We start from the raw sequence: 23,991 nt of genomic DNA, 5'->3' as shown, positions 1-23,991 counted from the left end.
AATGCAAGGGTATAACTAATATTACAGAGGTGAATATTTAAAGTAGAACAGACGGATTTAGGCAGGGCTGTTATTGGCAAAGCTACAAGCTGCTTCAGGACAGATTAAAGCCATCTTAGAGAGGATGAGCTTTGAGTTGTTTTCCAGCACCTAAGAGTTTTTTAAGTGAGTGAGAGTTAAAACCAGAACTAGAAAGCTCTAGGACAGTGATGGCGAACCTATGACACGCCTGTCAGAGGTGACACGCAAACTCATTTTTTTTGGTTGATTTTTCTTTGTTATATGACATTTAAATATATAAAATGAATATCAAAAATATAAGTCTTTGTTTTATTATGGTTGCAAATATCAAAAAATTTCTATATGTGACATGGCACCAGAGTTAAGTTAGGGTTTTTCAAAATGCTGATGCGCCGAGCTCAAAAGGTTCGCCATCACTGCTCTAGGAAATGGTAGTGGTTAAAGTCATGACAAGAATATGCTCAACATAGTTTTTTCTAGTCTCAACCTTTCTCATGTGCTTCTGTGATTCTCTTTACTATAACAAAGTACACTTAACTAACCTACATATTGTATTGTCAACTTCTTTGCATCACAAACTAATGGAGAAGCTATGAATTATTCCACAAATGATGTTGAGGAAAGGGCCTGTTTGGAAAAATAACAAATTAGAGTTTTAGTTCTTTCCTTATATACATCTAAAATAAGTTTTAGCTAGATTAAAATGTTACATAAAAATGACCACTGAGAAAGACTAGAAATAAATTTTTAACTGTTATTGGGATATACAAATATTTTATAAATAAAAATTGATGAAATCATTAGTTAGAAAGTATATATTTTAGTAATATATCTCAGATGTCATTAAAACAATTATTTTCTTTGACCTGTAAATTTCCACTCCCAGAAATGCATTGTAAGGAAACAATCCAAGATGTAGATAAAGGTTTTGTATAAACATGTACATGGCAGTTAACTTACAATGCCAGAAAAAAGAAAACAGAATTAAAAATCCAGGAATAAGATTAGCCAAATAAATCATAATATCTTTACATGATCAAACATAACAGTCTTTAAAAATGGCATTTGAGCAATGTTTAATGATTAATGAAAAATTTTAAAAGTAGTTAATAGTAAAATAAAAACATTACACACACACGCACACACACACACACATATTCTCAAAAAATGTATACACAAATTTTGAATAATTATAAAGGCAGTGTTTAGTAAAATACATTTCATTTTCAAAATTGAACTATCAGCTGTTAAAGTGTATATATATATTTTTGGGATACCCTGTATGTATGTGTATATATATACACACATAAAAATACATTTATGTACATACATACATACATATACACATATATGATTCTAAGTAGTACAATGCTTCTCAGTCTTGGTGCATGTTAGAATCACCTGAAGAACTTTAAAATATACTGCTGCCTGGGACCCATCTCAGAGATTTTCATTGATTTGGTCTGGGCTGTTACCTGGCCATCTAGATTTTTTAAAGCTCCCCAAGAGATTTTTAATGTGTCCCTTCCTCAGATTCAATAACCGTGGGAATAAGGTTTTCCTAAGTCTTCACTAAACACACTAGGAGAAGCCTGAATATCCACTCAGCCTTCCAAAGCAGAAGTTTGCCTGGTGACTGTTAACAAATTCCATGGCGTAGTGTCCAGGGAAAATCTCACCTGTTTCTGTTATTAAGGAAATTATCCAAAGGGTGATGGGGAAATATAAAATAAAATAAAATAAATATTATTTAAAAAAAGAAAAATCATCCTAAACTTGAAAATAAAGCAAAAAGCCTGGATACATGTCTAAGGGATTCATCCAAGAATTATATAATTCTCTTTATTTTGCAACTATTCACATTACAAATACTATATATAAATTTTTTCTTGATTTTACAGAGAGGACGGGAGAGTAGAGTGATAGCGAATTAGAAACATTGATGAAAAAATAGTACCTCCTGCATGCCCCTATTGGGGATCGAGCCCACAACCAAGGTACATGCCCTTGACCAGAATCAAACCCAGGACCCTTCAGGCTGCGGGCCCATGCTCTATCCACTGAGCCAAACCAGTTAGAGCTGCAACTATTCACTTTTGATCAGGCTCCAGACCCTGTGAAGTTACATGTTGGATAACTTGGAGATTTTTGTGTGCTAAAATTTTAAGTGCTTTCTGTCTGGTAGAAAAGATAACTATAGAGGTTATAGGGTTGGGGTTTTTTTTGTCCCAGAAAATATTAAGCAGTTTTGTATCTAATTTATCAATCTCATTTCAGAATTATTATATACTAGTAGCCCTGCACATGAATCCGTGCACCAGTATCTTGCCAGTAGCTCACTGTCGCCCTCCAGTAGCTCTCCGCCTGCTGCCCTGACCTCCTGTAGCTCCCTACACCCCCCCGCCCCCCTGCACCCCCTCATAGCTTGCTGCCCTGCCCCCTCCTGTAGCTCTCCACTGCCCTCCTGGAGCTCTCTGCCCACTGCCCTGCCCCCTCCTGGAGCTCTCTGCCGCCTGCTCGTAGCTCACTGCCCCATCCTCCTGCTGATCCGTGATCCAGTTGTTATGTGGTCGGTCGTTACACTTCACGGCGTAATGACCATTTGCATATTACATCTTTATTATTTTATATATGAACTAGAGGCCCAGTGCATGAATTTGTGCACAGGTGGGGTCCCTCAGTGTGGCCTGTGGGGGATTGGGCTAAAACCGGCAGTCCAATGCCGCTCCACCTTATCCCAGTCCCACTGTGCCTGCAACAGGCTCGTGCCCAGTCAGTCCTGATTGGGAGAGGCTCATGCTGGTGCAGCAACAGCACTTGCCAGCCATGAGCTCTGCATCTGATGCCCGTCCTGAGGGAATGAGGGGCCAGGATGCAATCAGCCCTCCAGGCAGGCAGTGGGGTGCCCTTGCCAGCCCGGGATCCGAATCCATCCTGCTGACATTTATGCCAGTCGTTGGGAGCCACCTGGCAGCCACTTTTATATCGTTTCTTCCTTGCGGAGCTTCTAGGGAGGGGAAGCAGCTGCGGTGCCTGAGGCCGACTTCCAGGAGGCCAGTGGCACTATCAGGATTGTGCCAGCAGTGCTGGTCCATCGGTGCCTGGCCTGTTCTCTGGAGATTGGACCTGCAGGACTACTGAGGGAGTGAATGTTTGGACCTGCATGACTACTGAGGGAGTGAGTGGCTGCCCCAGGGCTGGTGGGCTGCCAGGATAGGTCAGCCAGCTGAGCAGCACTCCCATTGTGGGAGCACACTGACCACCAGGGGGCAGCTCCTGCATTGAGTATCTGCCCCCTGGTGGTCAGTGCATGTCATAGTGACTGGTCCACCAGCTGTTTGGACATAATGGTTGCTTAGGCTTTTATATAGAGAGATTTTCTTTGAACCAGCTTTATCATTTGTTGGTTTCCTCAGTAATGAGTTAAATCTTTGACATATACCTAGTATTCATTGTATATTTTTACCAGTCATGTTTTCACTTTTTTGTAATTGCACCTTGAAACTACCCGATGATCAAACACACATTCAATGTTAGAAGAACACAGAACACTCACAATGAGAGGAAATTTATCCAGCATGATCACCTTACCATTTGGCCACAGAAAGCTTCCTTCTTTCTGATGTTCTCAGTACATGCTCTCTGTGTGGTTTGTAAAATCCCCCAGGCCCTCTGCGCACAAAGTCTAATCCAAAGTGCTTTTTAAATCCACTCCATATTAATGATAGCAAATGCCAAACTGAGTAACTGGAGAAGCCAGATTTATACACTGGGGTGGTTACAATCACACCAGTTACTCATCTTAAGCAACTGGAGAGTTGAGTAAATCCAATTTTACAAATCAGTCTTCTGTTCTCGTTGACCTACACAATCACTTCAGAGACCCTTTAACATCAATTGGAGCTCTCCTGCCATCAGCTGGGACTCCTGACACTTTGGCTAGTCTTTTAAATTTTTTTGTTCCCACTCTCTTTGTCAAATATTTAATGATCTATAAAATGCTAGAATGTAAGCTAGCAGCTTTGCTATTTAAGAAACCCTGCAGGGAATTCATTTCTAGAGCAAATAATGTTTTTGTCAGTTTTGTAGCATAATTACTTAGTAAGTTGGTGCATGATGAGTTTGTTTGGAGTGGAATTGTGTTTGTAGGTCCTGGTTGCTTCAATGAGAGACATAGAAGAACTGTTATCTAAGGCCAAAAAATAATAATTATCTCCATCAAAAGTGAAAATAAAGGCCAGGATGAATGCCTGCGTTGCTTGATATGAGATCATTAGATGAATCTTAGAAATGATGGTAGGGTGGCATTTTTGGTTCACTCACCTCTATGAAGCAGACTTTGCAAGTGAGTCAGCTAGTTCCTGGGAGTTTGTCCACTTAGGGAATATTCTTCTTGTTTCCAACCACAATGGATATCAAGAAGCAGATGGCATTGTTTCCTGCACAGCAAACCTTTCCCAAAAGGGACAAAAGGGCAGAGTTAGCTCCATCAAGATTCTTACCTCTACATCTGCCTGTGGGAGAAGTGGATATTGAGGAGTTGTGTTAAAGGATTTGCCCCAGTTACTCAGGAAATCTCAATTCCATGGCTACAAAGAACCTACTCTTATGTGGGGACCTAGACTTGTGGCATCAGCACCATAAATACACCTTGAGTTCCTTCATAGAGCCCTTCTCGTTAGTAAATCTCAACCACTAGAGGCCACTAGCCATTCCTTGGATATTTCCAAGAACAGGAACTCACACCATCTAAGGCTTCCAACCCAAATTTGGACAGATCTCTTCAAGGTTCTTTATTGAACTAAACTCTATTTTCATACAACTTTCCCCCCATGTTGATGGCTTTGTTCCTTGGAGTCTGCTGTGAATTGTCCTCTGCTTATCTCAGTAATTACTTAGTAGGTATCTGCAGCCTCCAGTAGTTACAGTAGATGACATTTGTAGGTCTCCTCTCCCATGACTTTGAAATTAGGTGTTTCTTTTATAAGGAAAACAAGTTCAGGATGAATTCTCTCCATGCAAGTGTTTATTACAATCCTAGCTGGACAACCTGTTCTACCAACACAATGAAGTTCCAGCTTTCTGTTCCTTCAGGGATTCTGGGAAGCAGCTTGCATAAAAGGCTTATCCAGAGAAGATACAATATTATAGAATTAAGGTGACCTCATAACCAGAGAAGATAAGAGTAACGGTTCTTAAAGTGTGTTCCCTGAATCACTTGAGAATTTTTTAGAAATGCAAACTATCAGGCCCCACCCCAGAATCACTTACTGCAACCACAAGCTGAGTTTTAACAAGCTCTCCAGGTGAGAATCAATGGCCAAGAGAATTCCCTAACCCTGACAGAATGAAGAGGCAAATTTAATTCTTAGGCCAATGGCATAGTCCTGGACCAACAACATACACACGCACGCACACACACACACACGCACACACACAAACCCTTGATGGTTCACCAAATGAATTTAAGAGGATGATAAAGTTTGTTTGTTTAAAGTTATTAGTTATATATCTATTTTTATAGATTTTTATTGATTTCAGAGAGGAAGGGAAAGAGAGATAGAAACATCAATGATGAGAGGGAATCACTGATTGGCTGCCTCTGGCACATCCTACTGGGGATCGAGCCCGCAACCTGGGCATGTGCCCTTGACCGGAATAGAACCCAGGACTCTTCAGCCCACAGGCCAACACTCTATCCACTGAGCCAAACTGGCTAGGGCAGTTGTATATCTATTTTAATGTATTTGAAGAAAACATAACATTTAAAAATCTGATTTTATAGATATTATTACTTAGAATGAGGTCAAGCATTAATCATGAGTTCATTGAAATCAATTTTTAAATGATTAAGTAAATTAATAACCTGGTGTGCATTTATGCTTGCACTGTGATGAAGGCACAAGGAACCTAGGGTTTTGGATAAACTATTCACAAAGATAACTGGTCCAGGATATAAAGGACCTGGCCTTGGGTGTCTTCACCATGTGTACATTTTCTAGGAGAATAGAGGTCATGGTTATCAACCTTATTTACCTGTTATGCTGTTTGTTCATCATGTCTCCAGAAGAAAGGCAAAAACAACAAAAAATGCCAAAACTCAATTAGGTAATGATCCGCATGCAAGTGACTTAAGGATTAAGGATGTGCTCCCAGGAAAAAACAGAAAAGGGGAGAGAGAAGTAGGACTGCAAGATGGAGAGGAAGCCAGGCAGTGGGGCAATGAGGGTGAGGTCCTAGCTTTGGTATGACTCCAAGAGGACCTTTGGAGTGTCCATTATACCTCAAAGGTGTGTCTCACTTTAAGGCCAAAAAAAAAATCTGGGTTCTGTACTCCTGTGCCAGTTAGCTGCCAGCTATGGGTCTGCCCTGGAGAAACCCAAGTACTTGCAGCTCTCCATGGATCAGTGAAGTGGCCCTAGGTCAGTGGTCGGCAAATTCATTAGTCAACAGAGCCAAATATCAACAGTACAACGATTGAAATTTCTTTGGAGAGCCAAATTTTTTAAACCTAAACTACATAGGTAGATACACTGTTATTAACTTAATTAGGGTACTCCTAAGGCTTATGAAGAGCCACACTCAAGGGGCCAAAGAGCCACAGTTTGCCGACCACGGCCCTAGGGCAGGGGTGGGCAAACTTTTTGACTCGAGAGCCACAATGGGTTCTTAAACTGAACCGGAGGGCCGGAACAAAAGCATGGATGGAGTGTTTGTGTGAACTAATATAAATTCAAAGTAAACATCATTACATAAAAGGGTACGGTCTTTTTTTTTTTTTTTTTTAGTTTTATTCATTTCAAACAGGCCGAATTCGGCCCGCAGGCTGTAGTTTGCCCACGGCTGCCCTAGGGTGTTCTTACAAAGAGAATACTTGTGTAAGTCAGGAGTAGAGTATGCAGAAACGGGGGAAGACCACATGGAGCAGTGAGGAGATCCCAGGATGCGAGCAGAACACAACAGCATCCACTACTGAACATATAGCCACTTCCCTCTCACTGTTGACTTGGTCTGTGGGCTCAGAAAGCATTTGTTTCAATGAAAGTGAGGGTCTTTCTGCTTGGTCTTGGATTCTGTCTGTTCATACACTCCTGTGTGGAATCATGTATTTAGGGAGCAATGAAAAAATTGTTTTTCATGTGGCTGAGTGTTAGTCCAACACAATATCGCTCTTCTCCCAGGAACCAAGTTCAGTACCTTGGAATACAAACATTTTTATCAATTCTCTCCTAGGCAAGCTGGAGGAGGAGACCCAAAAGCAAAAGGCTTCTAGCCAAAGCCCCTCCCTCCAGCCATCCTGTAGGGGCAGCCAGTCCACTCCAGTTGTGAGCCAGATGTGGCTGCACTCACAGTAGCACTCAGTAAATATTGTCTAAGTGGATGAAGCGATTACTTGCTTGCTTTGACTATGATCAGGGTAAATGAGCTGAGGTTCGGTTCTGCCCTTCCCTCTCTCCTGGTCAGCGAGTCCTCCTTGCTTCTGCTCCAAGTAAACAATCAGGAACTGTTGCATAATACAAACCTCAGTGCTAAATACCCATTTGGCCACATTTGCAAAACAGACAAAGGCAACATTGGCATTTTTGAAAAGGGGGAATTTAGGCATAATCAGTGTTGGTTGTGGCTGGCTGCCCTGTTATAATTACAAGATGCCAAAGCTAGCTGCATTGAAATGCCAGGCCACCCTGGACCCAGGTCCCTAAAACACAAAAACCAAGCCAAAGCCGCCTGTCAGCTATGCTGTCATCAATCCCAGAATAGCCCAGGGACTCATTGGGGAAGTCAGACTTCCCTTCTCAAAAGGAACGAGATCAGGACTGTATACGTTTATATATCCAAATGTAAAGTCCCATTTAGGAATGGGGTGGGGTGTGGTGGTTTAGAAAATAAACAAACCAAGCTTGAAAGGAATTAGGCTCTAATGGTGGTCAGTGCCTCCCCTCGGAGACACTGAAGGCGATGATGACACTTCTGTGAGCTGGTTGAAATATCTGTCATTTGTAATGGTTCTTAAGCCTAATTTTCCTATGAGAAATGCATTCATGGTGTTTTTAACATGAAACATACTATGCCATCAATGAGTATGTACTATTTAACATGGTACATACTATGACATCAAATAAAAGAACATGGTGGAGAGAAAAGAAGGTTGCCACCTCAGATCAACATGGCCTCCTAGCCCAGCTGGTGTAGCTCAGTGGTGAGCATCGATCCGGGAACCAAAAGGCCACTGGTTTGATTCCTAGTCAGGGCACATGCCCAGGTTGCGGGCTTGATCTCCTATGGGGGTCGTGCAGGAGGCAGCCTGTCGATGTTTCTCAGTGATGTTTCTATCTCTCTGTCCCTCTCCCTTCCACTCTCTCTAAAAAATCAATAAAAACTTTTTTAAAGATAGCTTCCTAAATGCTACAAAACCATGTGCTTGCATTTCTTGATGATTTTATCATAGGATTACCAGTTTCCTATAGGATACTTGGAAAGTCCTTTCACCCTACATGATGCTGTGCACAAATCCTCCTATTCTGGGACATAAGAAGGACTTGTGGTCATTGTTAAAAATGTGAATTTCAGCCCCACCTTCATAGATCTCTTTCCATAGGTGGTGTGATGGAGTATCTTGCCGGGGTCCAGCCCCAGCGGGTCCAGGGGTCCCCAAAGGTGTGGACGGAGTAGGCGAAGAAGGAATGACACGGAGACAGCGTTCAGTTGATCAGCAGCCTAGCCAGGATCTCTAGCCTGGATCTCCAGAGAGGTTCTGCTTCGGATTTCCAGCGAGGTTCTGTAGCCATGTTCCCTCGCTAGGTTCTCCAGCCAGGTTCTGTCCAGGCTCTCCAGTCAGGTTCAGTGTCCAGGTTCCAGTCAGGTTCTCCTGCCAATCTCTGTAGTCAGGTTCAGTCCAGGATCCCTTGCCATGTTCTCCCGCTAGGCTCTGTCTCTAGGCTCCGAGGCCAGTCCCTCTCCAGGATCCTCTGGCATGTTCTCTCCAGCAAAGTTCTTCTGTCTCTAGGCTCCGTGTAGATTCTGTCTTCTTGATTCTGTTCTAAGTTCTGAGTGTTTCTGTCTTGTTACAACTGTATTTATACCAGTTGATTCAATCCTATCAATCTCTATTACAAAGGTTAGGGCGTTTCTTATCTCCATTCCAGGGAGAAAAGATTATGTAGTTTAAGCATGATTGTTCGTAGTTAAAGGGATTAATTACCCGCCTGGCACTTAGTTGAGGGGTTTTATTCCCTCCCTAACTTCAGGGGAAAATCCCTACCTGGGGAAAACAACCTTTCTCAGAGACCTTGGTTAAAACACATAGTGCCAAGAAGGTGAGCAAACATATTAAGAACCGTATGCCATATATGCCAGGTCCCTTGAAACAGCAAGGATGGACCGGCTCCCGGCAAATTCCCCCTTTTTTATTTTTTAAAAGCAGGCATTAAAAAGAAAAACCTGAAATGCTCTCTTGTATCCATTTTAGAGTAGGATTGGCGCTTTCTGCTATTACCTGAGTCCTGATCTATCACCCCAGGGAGAGCTTGCCAATCCTGCACTTTCCCGGGGTGGAAAGGCTGCAGTGGGGTTAAGGATAAGGCTCCTTGGGCCTACCTTCTCCCATGCCTCTACATTTACCTTTCCGGCACCTTTCCTTCCTCAGAAAAGCATGGACGTATTTCTTGTACAAAACGTTCTGTCTGACTGGGAGTAACCTTAATTCCTCTGCTAGCAAGCATATGTGTTAAAAGATCAATACAGAGTCTTATTTCTTTAGACTCAGTATGGCACATCTTCTTAATCTAAAGATCAATACAGAGTCTTCTTTCTTTGGACTCAGTATGGCACATCTTCTCAATCTAAGTTCTGTACTATCCACCTTCTTACCCTACTTATCCTCTATAGGGGGGTCTGTAGCACCCTGGTGGAGTCCTATCCGTCCCGAGTGTGGGGTTCTCAATGGGGGGGCTTACCTAAGGGAATCCTGTTCCAGGGGTTCCCAAAGGTGTGGACGGAGTCGGCGAAGACTATCCACCCTCTTCCTACGGTGGAGTCTGATCCATCCCGAGTGTGGGGTTCTCAATGAGGGGGGGCTTACCTAAGGGAATCCTGTTCCAGGGGTTCCCAAAGGTGTGGACGGAGTCGGCGAAGACTATCCACCCTCTTCCTACGGTGGAGTCCTATCCGTCCCGAGTGTGGGGCGCTTACCTAGGGGTCCCTGTTCGGGCGCCATATGCCGGGGTCGAACCCCAGCGGGTCCAGGGGTCCCCAAAGGTGTGGACGGAGTAGGCGAAGAAGGAATGACACGGAGACAGCGTTCAGTTGATCAGCAGCCTAGCCAGGATCTCTAGCCTGGATCTCCAGAGAGGTTCTGCTTCGGATTTCCAGCGAGGTTCTGTAGCCATGTTCCCTCGCTAGGTTCTCCAGCCAGGTTCTGTCCAGGCTCTCCAGTCAGGTTCAGTGTCCAGGTTCCAGTCAGGTTCTCCTGCCAATCTCTGTAGTCAGGTTCAGTCCAGGATCCCTTGCCATGTTCTCCCGCTAGGCTCTGTCTCTAGGCTCCGAGGCCAGTCCCTCTCCAGGATCCTCTGGCATGTTCTCTCCAGCAAAGTTCTTCTGTCTCTAGGCTCCGTGTAGATTCTGTCTTCTTGATTCTGTTCTAAGTTCTGAGTGTTTCTGTCTTGTTACAACTGTATTTATACCAGTTGATTCAATCCTATCAATCTCTATTACAAAGGTTAGGGCGTTTCTTATCTCCATTCCAGGGAGAAAAGATTATGTAGTTTAAGCATGATTGTTCGTAGTTAAAGGGATTAATTACCCGCCTGGCACTTAGTTGAGGGGTTTTATTCCCTCCCTAACTTCAGGGGAAAATCCCTACCTGGGGAAAACAACCTTTCTCAGAGACCTTGGTTAAAACACATAGTGCCAAGAAGGTGAGCAAACATATTAAGAACCGTATGCCATATATGCCAGGTCCCTTGAAACAGCAAGGATGGACCGGCTCCCGGCAGTATCTGCATTTTAACAGGCAACTAAAAAGGTTTAGATGCAAGGACACTTCAGACCATGCTACTGAGAAGCCCTGTTGTGAGCACTTGTGATTTATCCATAAACCAGACAATGGGCATAACATGGATATAATATGCTAAATCAGTCATTCATGAGCCATTTAGTCTTCATATTTGAAAGATAACCTTTTAATTCAACCATGAAAATTATTAAAACCAGTAGTTTCCACTATGAAAAGAGAAGGAGGTTGAATTTCATGTACAAGAATGTTCAAACAGAAGAGCAGGAAGCTAAGTCCAGCCCACACTTTAAAGGTCTTACACAACCACAGACACAGTATATTTAAGAAATGGCCATTTTTAACAACAGAAGCATAAACAGAACCTTGCTACCTGTTACCTTCTAAAATTATCCTTTGCTCTGGACCTTAGTTTAGCATTAAGACATGCCCTTTAATTATCCTCATTCTCAGAGGAAGAAGAATGTATCAGCACAATCTGTACAGTCTCCAATACTCAAAGTCCTCAGTGTCTTCTCCCTTTTGAACTCTGATGATCTTAAACATCAAGTCTTAGACTTCACAAACAGCTATTTGGGGAAGATGGAAAATCTCCAGGATGCATTCTCTGATAAACATCTTCCCTTTGTTTTCTGGGTGAAAGACTTTGTCTCATGAAAATCAACCAGTGTGTCCACCCCCCTACAACAGGACACTGTTGCAAGACATTCAGAGCCATGGCCGATGGAGCTTTCAGGCTGCTTGAGAAGCAAATGCTGCTGGAAGCCTGCAGGTTGTGTTGAGTGGGCAGAGTGACCTAATGGCCTGCGGTGCAGTAGCGGATGTACAGGCACAGAGTCAGGCTCCCAAAGGGTGACACTCAGCCTGTTCCGCTGACCAGCTCTGTGACTTTGGTTGGTTATCAAGTCAAGTTGTATTTCATTCTTTACCTGCTTATTGTGGAGATAATGTGGCTTAGAGCAGCAGTTCTCAAACTTCTGATGCTTGTGCAAGGTGATCTGATCCAGTAGGTGTGCAGTGGAGCTTGAGCTCCCAGGCGAGGCTTACGCTGCTGGTCTGGTGACCACATTTGGAGTAGCAAAGGTTTGGGGTTCTATACAAACCGCCAGTTTTATATAAAGCTCCTGGTTTGATTCTTATTAAATAGCTAGTTCTCAATAAATGACTTTCATTGCGCATAAAATTTTGACAACAAAATATATGTGACATACACTGTTGGAACAAATGCAGCTGATTTTCCTTAGTCGAGAAAGGCTGCTACAAACCTGGGGCGAATTCTTATTCTTCAGAATAGAAAATGCTCCCAGTACACTTGGGGAATCTTTGGGACTTGTCTCAGCAGCTGTTGCTGTGCTTCACTATTCCCTTAAAATAGGCACTTTGGGTCTTATAGTTCCATTTACTTCAAGGAGAGATTTTGTTCAGTGAAAATAAAGCACTAGGCCCATCCTTGATCACATTTCTTATAGCACTACAGTCAGGGAAAGAGATAATTAGCTCCTGCCTCCAGACACCCAAGTGCTGGCTCCTTCTAGAAGGTGAGGATGAAAACCCAGAGTAATCAGGCCACTGCCCCGTTGTTAGATTCTTAGTTATGAGGCAAATGAGAGTTCCCACAGCTTCGATGCATAATACTGGTGTATTATTGTTTGGATTTGTTTTATGAAGATGAAAGGGATAGGTCTAAGATGTATATCTCTGTCCCTTGAGTTTGGCCAAATTTGTGTAACATAACAACATAGTGAAATGGGGTATACAGGTGCAATACTTATCTTCACTATTAATAAAAGGAAATCTACACTTGCCGGGAGCCGGTCCATGCTTGCTGTTTCAAGGGACCTGGCATATATGGCATACTTTTCTTAATATGTTTGCTCACCTTCTTGGCACTATGTGTTTTAACCAAGGTCACCTCTGAGAAAGGTTGTTTCCCCAGGTAGGGATTTTCCCCTGAAGTTAGGGAGGGAATAAAACCCCTTAACTAAGTGCCAGGCAGGTAATTAATCACTTTAACTACGAACAATCATGCTTAAGCTACATAATCTTAACTCCCTGGAATGGAGATAAGAAACGCCCTAACCTTTGGAATAGAGATTGATGGGATTGAATCAACTGGTATAAATACAGTTGTAACAAGACAGAAACACTCAGAATTTAGAACACAGAACTCAGAACACAGAACTTATAAGACAGAACTTCAGAGACAGGGCTTGGAAGACAGGACCAAGAGAGACAGAGCCTAGGCACAGAACCTACACCGAACGTTCTCTAGAGACAGAAGAACTTCGCTGGAGAGAGCATGCCGGAGGATCCTGGACAGGGACTGGCCTCGGAGCCTGGAGGTGGAGCCTGGCGAGAGAGCCTGGCAGGGGATCCTGGACTGAACCTGACTGCGGAGATTGGCAGGAGAGCCTGACTAGAACCTGGTTACTGAACCTGACTGGAGTACCTGGACAGAACCTGGCTGGAGATCCTAAGCAGAACCTCTCTGGAGATCCAGACCAGAACTTGGCTGGAGATCCGGGCTAGAGATCCTGGCTAGGCTGCTGATCAACAGAACATTGTTTCCATGTCATTCCTTCTTCGCCGACTCTGTCTACACCTTTGGGAACCCCTGGACCCGCTGGGGCTGGACCCCGGCATACACTAATAAAAGAGAAACATGCAAATTGGTGTCACTCTGCAATGCCCACCAGCCAATTGGATGAGTATGCAAATTAACCCAACAAAGATGGTGGTTAATTTACATACACAGGCTCAGAGCGAAGACTGAAGGCTGAAGAGGCTTGGCTTCTCTGCTGTGGCCGGAGTGAAGACCTGGGTCCAGGGTGTTGGAGGAAAACCAGTGCTGGCAGCCAGGGGAAGGGAAGGCCTATTTCACAAATCTCTTCATGCAACGGGCCTCTAGTTAAAAATAAAATGCAAAGCTACTTAAAAATAAATAACAAAAGCCATAATATATTTCAAAACTATAGATAGGGCCACAGTAACACATAGAAGACAATTTATAGCAATACTGTACCCAAAACAAGAAAAATGCAAAAAATTAATCTTTTATACAAGAACATATAAAAAGAACAACACCATAATACCTCTTAGGAAGAAAAGAGAAGTAAAAATAAGAATAAAGACAAGAAAAAAAGAACTGGAGATTGGTTTGCTGGTTTGTTTTCATAGTTAAAAGGTGAAACATAGAGAGAATTACACCTTCCCCAAGACTTCCTGCCCTATGGAGCTTGGGATAAAGGCCAATGTTCCCAGAAAAATAGCCATCTATGCCTCTGTACACCTGACATATCAAAAACACACACTTCTTGTAGCCACTCTCACCACTTCTTCCTAGGTCTTAATCTTGTATCTGAGTTCAGACTCTGCACTGAGAAAGCCTAAAGTATGTAAATAAATAAGCCCCTTGAGGATGGAGAAAGGGTCGTCTCTGCAATCCATCTGCTCTGTGTTCATTGTGGGTCTCAAATGGATTTGGATGCAACATTAGAGAATTAAGAGCTTTACAAATTATGCCTGACATCAAGGAGTAGCTGAAGCCTGCTCACTTTGTACCACATACCTCAACAGTGACAGACCTCAGATGTTTCTGCGTGTGATGCAAACAGTCCAGTGCTGCGTCTGGGGCTGAGAACCTTGGTCTGCAGCTGGTCATGGAAATTGGGGATCTTTGTGAGGCCTGTATGGGCAACCCAGAACCTTGCCTTTGATAACATGGATTAGATCTGGTTTGCAGTCCTGAAGTAGGAATAGTCCATCAAAGGCAAATTTGTTTTTACATTTTACTCCATGCATCATTTCTTGTTTTACAATATGGTTCAGGAAACATAAGCTCCATCATGGAAAGCCCCATGAAAAGGGAATTCTACAGTCAAGTCCAGACAGAGGAAAAAAAATACTACCCATTGTGTCTGTCTACAGGAAATACTCAATGCTTCGTGGATATGAAAGATTGATAAGGAATGCTTTAAGGATTTCTGTTTAAGTTTATTGAGCCCAGGGATCAGTAAATATTTTCTGTATAGAACCAGAGAGTAAATATTTCAGCTTGGAGGGTTATGTTGGTCTCTTGCAACCACTCAACTCTGCCATTGTAGCCTGAAAGGGGCCATTAACAAGTTAGATGGCTCCTACACTTCTCAGGGTGACCACCTCATAAATTACATAACTGTCTGATTACTATGTTGTACACTAAAAATTAATATAACACTGTATGTCAACTGTAATTGAAAAAAATAAATAAATAAATTGACTAAAAATAAAAGGAGCCATTGACCATAGGGAATCCAATGGCCATGGGTGTGCTCCAATGGACCCTGAAACTGGAATTTGATATAATTTTCACATGTACGAAGTATTCTTCTTTGAGTCTTTTTAACCACTTAAAAATGTAAAAACCACCCTTTGCTCATGGCTAGTACAAAAACAGGCAGTGAGCTGGCTTTTGACATGGTTCCCTGAAGCACTCCTAGTAGAGCCCACTGTTTCCCCACTCTATCTGACCACAGAACCTCTCCCATCTCACCTGATGACACATTGACATTCCAGGAGATAGGGGGTCCTATAGGTAGGAGCCTCTCAACGTGCGGTCTATGGACCAGCAGCATCAGCATCATCTAGGAGCTTGTTAGAAATGCCGAATCTCATCTGGTATCAAAGCACTGACTCCAAGTCTTTGGGAGTGGGACCCAGCAATCTATTCTCACAAGGTTTCCAAGGACTCTGATGCCTCTTGAAGTTTCAGAAGCACTGCCCTAAACCACACAAGGAAAACTGCTGATGTGGGAACATTAAATGCCACTGGGGGGTGTCAGAACAGTTCATTCAGCCTTCATTCAATAAGCCAATTAGCATAAATTGAACACCTACTAGGGCCAGACCCCTGAACAATGGTGATTTGAAATAATTAATAGAATACTGTTGGGCCCTTAATGGATGGGAGATTGTCTTACATCAGAGCCCCGGGGAGGATAGTTTTGAGTGGCTCTGCTTCTTATTTCCTCGTTTACTCAGCAGGCTTTGCTGGCTGGGGCCACACTCCCAGCTTGGGCAACACACAGGAAGGAGATTTAATGCACTTTATATGAGTCAAGTGTTCCACATCGCCTAGATAATAAATGCCATTCGTTACTAAGATCCTTTCAGCCACTGAAATTACCATTAAGTGCTGTCTCTGAGAATGTTAATATGCTTGGGTTTTGGTTTTGTGGGACAAGTTGCCCAACACTAGCGGTAAACATCCCAACAGAGGGTCCAGGTGTGTGCTCCATGCCTGCTGTCCCTCATTCTTAGTAGGAGAGGGGATATTGCTTTTCTAGCTTTGAAACGCTGTGCATTTGAGATCTGCCAGACTCATCAGCCTTCCTCCCAAATCTCAGACATACCCCCACACTTTAGAGCAGGACAAAGGTGTGGGGGCCTCTGGGGGAACCATGAAAATGGTAAAAACAAAGGTATTTGCCACGTGGCTTCTCTGCCATCTCCCCAACTGCCCATCAGCCAGATCCTCACAGGGTGTTGCAGCTTGAAGCCAAGGGGGCCCAATAGCTGTTCTTCAGATCTGAGAATAGCAACTCTGAGAGGAGATTGCCAAGGAAAGGCATGAAACCAGAGAGAATGAGAGAGAAGAGAACGTGTGTGAGGGAGCATCCATCAGCAAATAGACCTGGAGGGTAGGAAATTGCAACAGTATTACAGGTCTGAAAGGACGCAGACTTCTGCCTTCTAATAACCTGACCTGTTTATTGAAGGAAGAAGTTCCACCAAGGAGCTAGCAGCAAAATGCAAAGCTGGAGAACAGGGCAAGAAGACACTCTTGTTCCGCGTGCTAATCCCAGGAGGGGGGACTGGAGGCTCAGGCACTCTGCTGGTTTCCCTGGTTTCAGGCTTCCATGGGTACTCAGCATGCTTCCTGCCCAGCCATTAGTGAAGGAAAGCTAATTAATAAATAATGGATTTGTTCCACTCTTAGCAAAGAATACAGGCTTGTCCAGAATGAGCAAGGCTTTATAAATATTAAACCCCCACATCCTTACAAACAAGGTAAATCAGAACTTTCTATAATACATTCCCCTCAACAAGCCTGTGAGACTGGTATTATTTGCCCTGTTGCGAAAACTGAAGCTCAGAGACAGTGATAGACTTGCCCAGAGTCACCCAGCAACTGAGTACCAGAGCCCACAGCACCAAGTAGGACTTTCTGACATGCAGGGCCCTTACCCAATCCACTAAGTTCCAGTCCACAGTCTGCTCATTATTTCCATGATCCACCGTTTCTTTCTGGAGGGTAGACCCCAGTCACTCAGGAGAACATCAGAATTGTGCTTCTGCTCATCTCAAGATTAAAGAATGATTTGGTGTAAATTCCTTCCAGTTTCTGTTTCCTAGATCCCCAATTTCTAAAATGGAGAACTGTATTTAAGCAAAACACAAAGCACTTAAAGCTCTACATCACATCATAACTACATAATCTGGTGACCAGAATAGGTGTGCAAAATTAGCAGACTCATGGTATGATGCTCAGTCGATATTTTAAATGACTACCCATAAAACTAACCTAACATAAACTTACTCCTTTTTTTAAATACCACGAGTAGAATATAGCCCTGATGCTCTTTTCTTCTTTTTTTTTTTTACTATGATTTTATATCTGATGCTCTACCCAAGAATTGCTGGGTACAAAAGAATGTTAAATCTACCATTTCCAAACAAGTTTTACTTTAGGATCCTTACTACCCAGGAATTCTGAATAGTCTGAGTTACTTCACAAGAGTGATAAATGTGAAAGATTCTAATAATATGTTCTCGGTTAAAATTCCAGAGAAATTCAACCTGAGCTGCCAGGAAAGCGCTGGAGCAGTGGGCCTGGGAGAGGCTCCCATCCAGGGCCTTTCTCTGTGAACGTTGGCTTCCTTGCCTTCCAATGAGGATGTTCCTGATTTTTTTTGATGAAGAGTTTTCATTGTATTTTTGCAAGTGCTTCTCATAGAAATCATAACAGCAATAATAAAAATAATAATGATAAACATGGTATTGCCCCAAAGCTCTAAATCTAATTTCCTCTCTCAGCTTCAGTTTTCAATGGAAGGACAAATATAAGTGTGTTTTTTGGTTAGGGAATCATATTTCTGGGCAATGCTTCTATTCCATTTTAAGTTTCTCTAGGCCTTTGTTAGTTAGTGCAACTCCAGCTGCTATAACAAAACAAAACCCTCACATTTGAGCAGTGTAGCACAACAGAAGTGCCTTGTCACCTCATAGGAAGGTCCAGGTCTTCCTGGTCAACTATCAAGTTTCCTGGAGGTGTGGATTGTAGGACCCAAGTTACTGCTGAGTCATGGCCTGGCCATCCTCCAGGGCCCTATTTTTGCTGGCAAAAGGGGAAAGCAAGAGTGTAGATGGGATGGCTGCTTCTGATTGCTTTAGTCTGGCAGGTACACACAGTATTTTGACTACAACTCATAAACCATCTCTAGCCACATGGCACGACTTCCTTACATTGAGGACTAGAAATGCAATTTCCAACTGGGCAGCCATTTTCCAAAGACTATGATCTACCATGGAGGAGGGAGGGTAAATTCTGGTACATGTTGGCCATCTCAGCCACAAGACAGGAGCTCATGCCTTCTACAATTGTGCTACTCACAGAGACATTTTTATCACACCAAGTAGTTATCTTCTTGAACCCTTCTGTCTTATGACCATTCCTGGGACATGACTTCCTTAGGGAGGCCTGCTGTGACCCATGGGTACCCATGGAATGTCCCCAAATATAATTAGCTTCACAGTGAATAATCTAATTTCCGTATTTCACTCCCATCTTCCCGGTTAGACTGTAGTTCTGTGACAGCAGTGAAATGCCTGTCTCATTCATCACCATATTTTTAGTGCTTAACACTGACCTGGCTGGCATATTATAGACACACAATATATATTTGAGAAGGAAGGAAGTGCAGAAGGAAGGATGGAAGGTTAATGAAGGTAGGGATGGAAGGAGGTGGGCTGGTTGGCTTGGAGGTAGCTCAGTCAGGCTACCTGTAATTTGTACCATAGAGGATTTCAAGAGAGTGACCAATAAATGGGCTGGTCACATTTCAGGGCCAAGAACCCATCCCACTTTGGAAAATAGTTGCGCACACTCATATAATCCCTCTGGGAAATCTCTGACAGAAATTGAAAAAGACTGCCTTTTGCCTTCTAAATGCCTCTACATACAATGGAATACTACTCAGCAACAAAAAAGAATGAACTATTAATACATGCTACAACATGAATGAATCTCAAAATAATGATGCTAAGTGAAAGAAATGAGACAAAAAATAGTGCATACTGCATTACTCCATTTATATAAAATTTTTGGAAATGCAAACTAACTTTTAGTGACAGAAGCATATAAGTAGTTATTTCAGCCTGGGATAAGGTAGTTGGGGGTGATAGATATGTTCATTTCCTTAATTGTGGTAATGATTCACACACACACAAAAGTTGTGTGTGTCAAAACTTCTCAAATTACACACTTGAAATATGTGGAATTTATTGTATGCCAATTAAACTTCAATAAAACTGTTAAAAATAAAAATAAATAGATGTGAGTTTAAAAGTATATTAACCCAGAACCAATTCCCTCCATCCAATCATTCCTAACTCTTACGTGGTCTGTGTCTCAAAAAATACTTGCAGCTGAAAACGGTTTGGCTCAGTGGATAGAGTGTCAGCCTGCGGACTGAACGGTCCCAGGTTCAATTCCGGTCAAGGGCATGTACCTGAGTTGCGGGCACATCCCCAGTAGGAGATGTGCAGGAGGCAGCTAATCGATGTTTCTCTCTCATCGATGTTTCTAACTCTCTATCTCTCTCTCTTCCTCTCTGTAAAAAATCAATAAAATATATTTAAAAAAAATACTTGTAAGTAGATAGATATCTACCTCCACGGTAAAGCTGGCAAGTATGCATTTATGGCTTCTTTTGGAAAAACAGCATAATTTTCTTGACCCCTGTTTGAATATGGCTTCCAGCTCAAAAGATGACTGAGTCACGGAGACAGAGTGTGGGGCATTTATATGGTCTATTTCTGCACATACACATATAAGCTCTCACATGTTAAAATCTGCTTTTTCCCAGGTTGGGCGGCCAAACCCATCACTGACACCCCGTCCCAGGCGCCCAGCCACCCCTCACCATTACCATGGCCGAAGACGCTGATATGCGCAATGAGCTGGAGGAGATGCAGAGAAGGGCCGACCAGCTGGCTGACGAGGTGAGGGATGGGGTTTATTCTAATATCTCAATTAAAATAAACACACACACACACACACACACACACACACACACACACACACACACCACTAGTCTGCTGGAGCAGGCTCAATTCTGAGAGCTGATTGTTACATTTTTTGGAACTTTGAAAGCTGGTATTAAAATTGAATTGCATAAACTGACAACTAAATAAATTATATTAAAATCAGAGGTCATACACAAGACTCATCACTTCCTAATCATTTTACTATTTTTTACTACTATCTATGCTTTCAAAGTTCTTGACATGTTTGGGGTCTGTAATGGTGCATTACTATAACCTTCGCCAAATTCATAATCAGTGACACCATGATATACTTAGAAATCAGACACATGAGAGTATTTCTACTGTGGGAATCTACAAACACTACAAATCAGGGATGGATTTATTGTTTTGTTGATTATCTAGATTTAAGAAAGGGAAGAAAATCTTAATAATTCAGATTAAACTTAAAAATGTGTACATGTGCAACTATTACACGATGAATACCATGAAAGATTAAAAAAAACCTTCTAGCATTTGAGAACTATGATTCTCTTCAGCAAAGAAGTCTCTTGCATCATTGGTAAATGAAAATATCAACCAGCGTTCATGTCAGAACCAACTTGTTCTACCTGTATTTAGTTATGGGCACAGAGCTTGGCACAAACCAACAAAAGCTTTCTGTAGAATCAATTGGTTATGTGGAATTTATAATAAAGAGTATTGTACATTTTATTATTATTTGTAAATTTTGTGCTTTCATCTTTATAAACTTAAATCACATATATTCATTTTTTTTTCTGGAGGGCCAGATGTGAAACATTTGCTAGCATGCACTGCTTACAGCCATTCTATTTTGAAAAGCAGGCTGCTCACAGCTCTTCCAGGAAAGTTAACATTCTTCGTTTCTACAGAATCTTGTCCAAAATAAGTTTGTCAGTTAAAAGCACCGCTTTGAGACATCACACTGACTGTTAGATTCTAGTAGTCTGAAAGGAACTGAGAAAAAAGTGACAACACTGTGCCTGAGGGACCAGACTTCCCATCTCATTTTTTTCTTATCTGAGGATGAAGATAATTATCATAGCTGCCTCCTATGAGCTGGTTATTTCAAACATGCTTGATTTTTTTCACCCTATGGCATCAGTTTAATTTGTATTGATAAGAACTTCCAATTGTGTTTCTAGGGGCTTTATAAAAAAAAACCAAAAACCTCAATGTTAGATTCATCTCAATTCATGAAGAATTATATTTGTGCTTAAAATTCAATATTCCCATTCCAGGGTGGTCAAGTTAGTCCTCTGAGTATTTGAGATCACTTTTCATGCAGCCTGCACATGAAAAATTATCTTTTCCAGATTACTTTGTCTGATATCAAGATCAGCTTCATATGGTTTTGATTGTATGAAGATCAGCTGCAATGTAATTGCTTTAGGGAATCTTATTATGTAGAATGCTTACATAATAAGGAAAGAGATTGGAAATGGGAAGACCTTTTGTGTTTCAGTTACAAATATAAAAGAATATGTAATAGTAATCCTTTGTGTTTCTCAAGGGAAGAATGTAATTCTGATTTTCCAAGACCTCTAGATCCTGCACTTATAATATTTATGTGTGGTGTGTTTTTTTTTTTTTTGTCTTAGTCACTCGAAAGCACCCGTCGTATGCTGCAACTGGTTGAAGAGGTAAGGAGTGACCATATTGTATGATAAACTGATCCCACTGGCTGACATATTCTTTCCCTGGGCCCTCCTGCCTTCCCCTGTGCTGACTGATTCTGGTGTTAACAGAGCCTACCTGGAAGCCATATAATGAGGGAGATGCTATATTGAAGTTGCCAGGTAGTCATCAAAGTACCACCTCCTAGCCCAGACTACCTTTACAATCTGAGAAGCAGAGATGGACAGTTATTTTTGAGTAAATGCTCCCAATTAAAACAAATCAGAGTAACTTTTAATATACAAAGGAATGATCTACATCAAAAACTATTTGTAATGACTTTGATGCCTTTAAGTTGCATCTAATCTTGATATCCTCTTCTGTTTCAGCCACATATGTGACTTTTTAAAATATGTACCCCCTATACATATAACATTTTCAGAAATTTTTATGTTTGGACTCAGGCACTAAAATGCATGATATAAGAGGGGGAAAAATAAAATTCATGAAATAAAAGGATAATTCTTTAATAAGGGTGAAATATTAAGACCAATAATGTAAATATAGAAGCTTTTTTTATATCCCTGACTCTGGATTAAACATCCATTTGCAAAGCATGGTTAATGAATTCCCAAAAACTATTCTTAAATGGGTAAAATAGGTCAGATAGCAATTATGGAATCAAAAGGCCATTTGCAATAAAACTCACTGGTTCCAATTTGGGAGAGCAGCAGTCAACCAGGAAGAATAAAAGGATTAATTGAACATGCCCTTTGGGAGAGATAAAATGGAAAAAGAATAGGGTGGGTTATTTTTATTTAAATAAATAAAATAAGCCTAATAGTTTTTATTCAGTAAGATGCTGCTTTAGCTATGGTTTGAAAGTGATAAGCAATGTGTAAATTCATGTGTGGTTATCATTTTTAGAGATCTTGGAGGCTCTGTAGCAGAATAATTAAATGAGCCAACTCTCCTGATACCACTGTAAATTGCTTATACAATGACATGAAAGGGGAAAAAAAGATAAATTTTCCCAGGCTAACAGGAAGGGCAACTGCCTGTCGCACCAAAGGAGCCAACATCGTCCCTTATTTCTTCAGCTTTAGCTAGGAATGAAATATCATGGTTAGATGTGAATTGCCACCAGAGGAGCAGGGAGAGGTGATAACTAGGAGCTCCTAGGACACTTGGGAAGGGCAGGGAGGTGGATTTAATAAAGTCTGTTATCACCAAAAAATGACAGAGCCTGCAGTGTAGCACAAATTGGCACCCACAGGGAGGCAGGCCCTTAAGGGGTCCTCATCAGCATAGGAAAGCAGCCTGTGCTCTCTAAATGAAGAGAAGTTGTTGTTTGCTCTATCCTGGGAACACCATTCATGCAGAAATACTTGAAGACCAAGGAGGAGGCAGATAACCTACATCCAGGAGTGCTGGAGAGGCTTTCAGAGTAGACCGATTGTTCCTCAATCTGAGAGCAAGCGAAAGGACAAACCTTAGGCACATTTTCTATGTGAGCTCTGACATTTACCTGAAGGGAGCCCCGAGGTCTGCTGACATAATTATCCTGATACGTCTTTATCCCCTTCAACCACAGCCTCTAAGCTCGTTTTTTAATGTTTTACTTACATGCATGCACAATGAAGTCAATCTCTAAAGTAGCAGAACTATATCCAACTTGCCTACCCGTGCAAGGTCAAGACACTTCCCAAAACATGGGATGTGCGGGAGCAAATGCATCAGAACGCACCACTTTGAACCGGCCCCTCACCCAGCAGAATGTTTGGGCCGCAGACACCTTGTTTGGGTCTTAAATCGCAGACAGTGTCCACCGGTTTTCAAAAAGGAGTGTCTGCTCCGATTTACTCTGCGGGAAACGAATCTTAAAAGCTCTATTGGTTGAAGTAAGATTCTCAAATCGTACCTGTTTGTTTCTCCTAAAGTGTTTCTTGGTCAGGCATGAAGTTAATCTTTAGAACAAGGAGCAAAACAGATGGAAGCTCTCTCCCTCCTCCAATGAA

The 23,991-nt window shown here is 42.1% G+C and overlaps 1 protein-coding gene across 3 annotated transcripts in view; it reads left to right on the top strand.

Annotated features, from left to right (window-relative positions):
• SNAP25 (synaptosome associated protein 25) overlaps positions 1-23,991 on the top strand; it is an 85,310-nt gene that overhangs the window by 34,487 nt on the left and 26,832 nt on the right. For all 3 annotated transcript variants that reach the window (XM_059705560.1, XM_059705559.1, XM_059705561.1), the window contains 2 exons: positions 20,158-20,293; positions 21,958-21,999. In XM_059705560.1, coding sequence (XP_059561543.1) covers positions 20,222-20,293; positions 21,958-21,999 — 114 coding nt within the window. In that variant the 5' untranslated portion in view covers positions 20,158-20,221. The remainder of the gene's footprint in view (positions 1-20,157; positions 20,294-21,957; positions 22,000-23,991) is intronic.

The sequence above is a fragment of the Myotis daubentonii genome, chromosome 8 (assembly GCF_963259705.1).
Source record: "Myotis daubentonii chromosome 8, mMyoDau2.1, whole genome shotgun sequence".
Taxonomy (NCBI): domain Eukaryota; kingdom Metazoa; phylum Chordata; class Mammalia; order Chiroptera; family Vespertilionidae; genus Myotis; species Myotis daubentonii.
The sequence above is the reverse complement of the archived record's forward strand: the minus strand, read 5'-3'. Positions and strand labels throughout refer to the sequence as shown.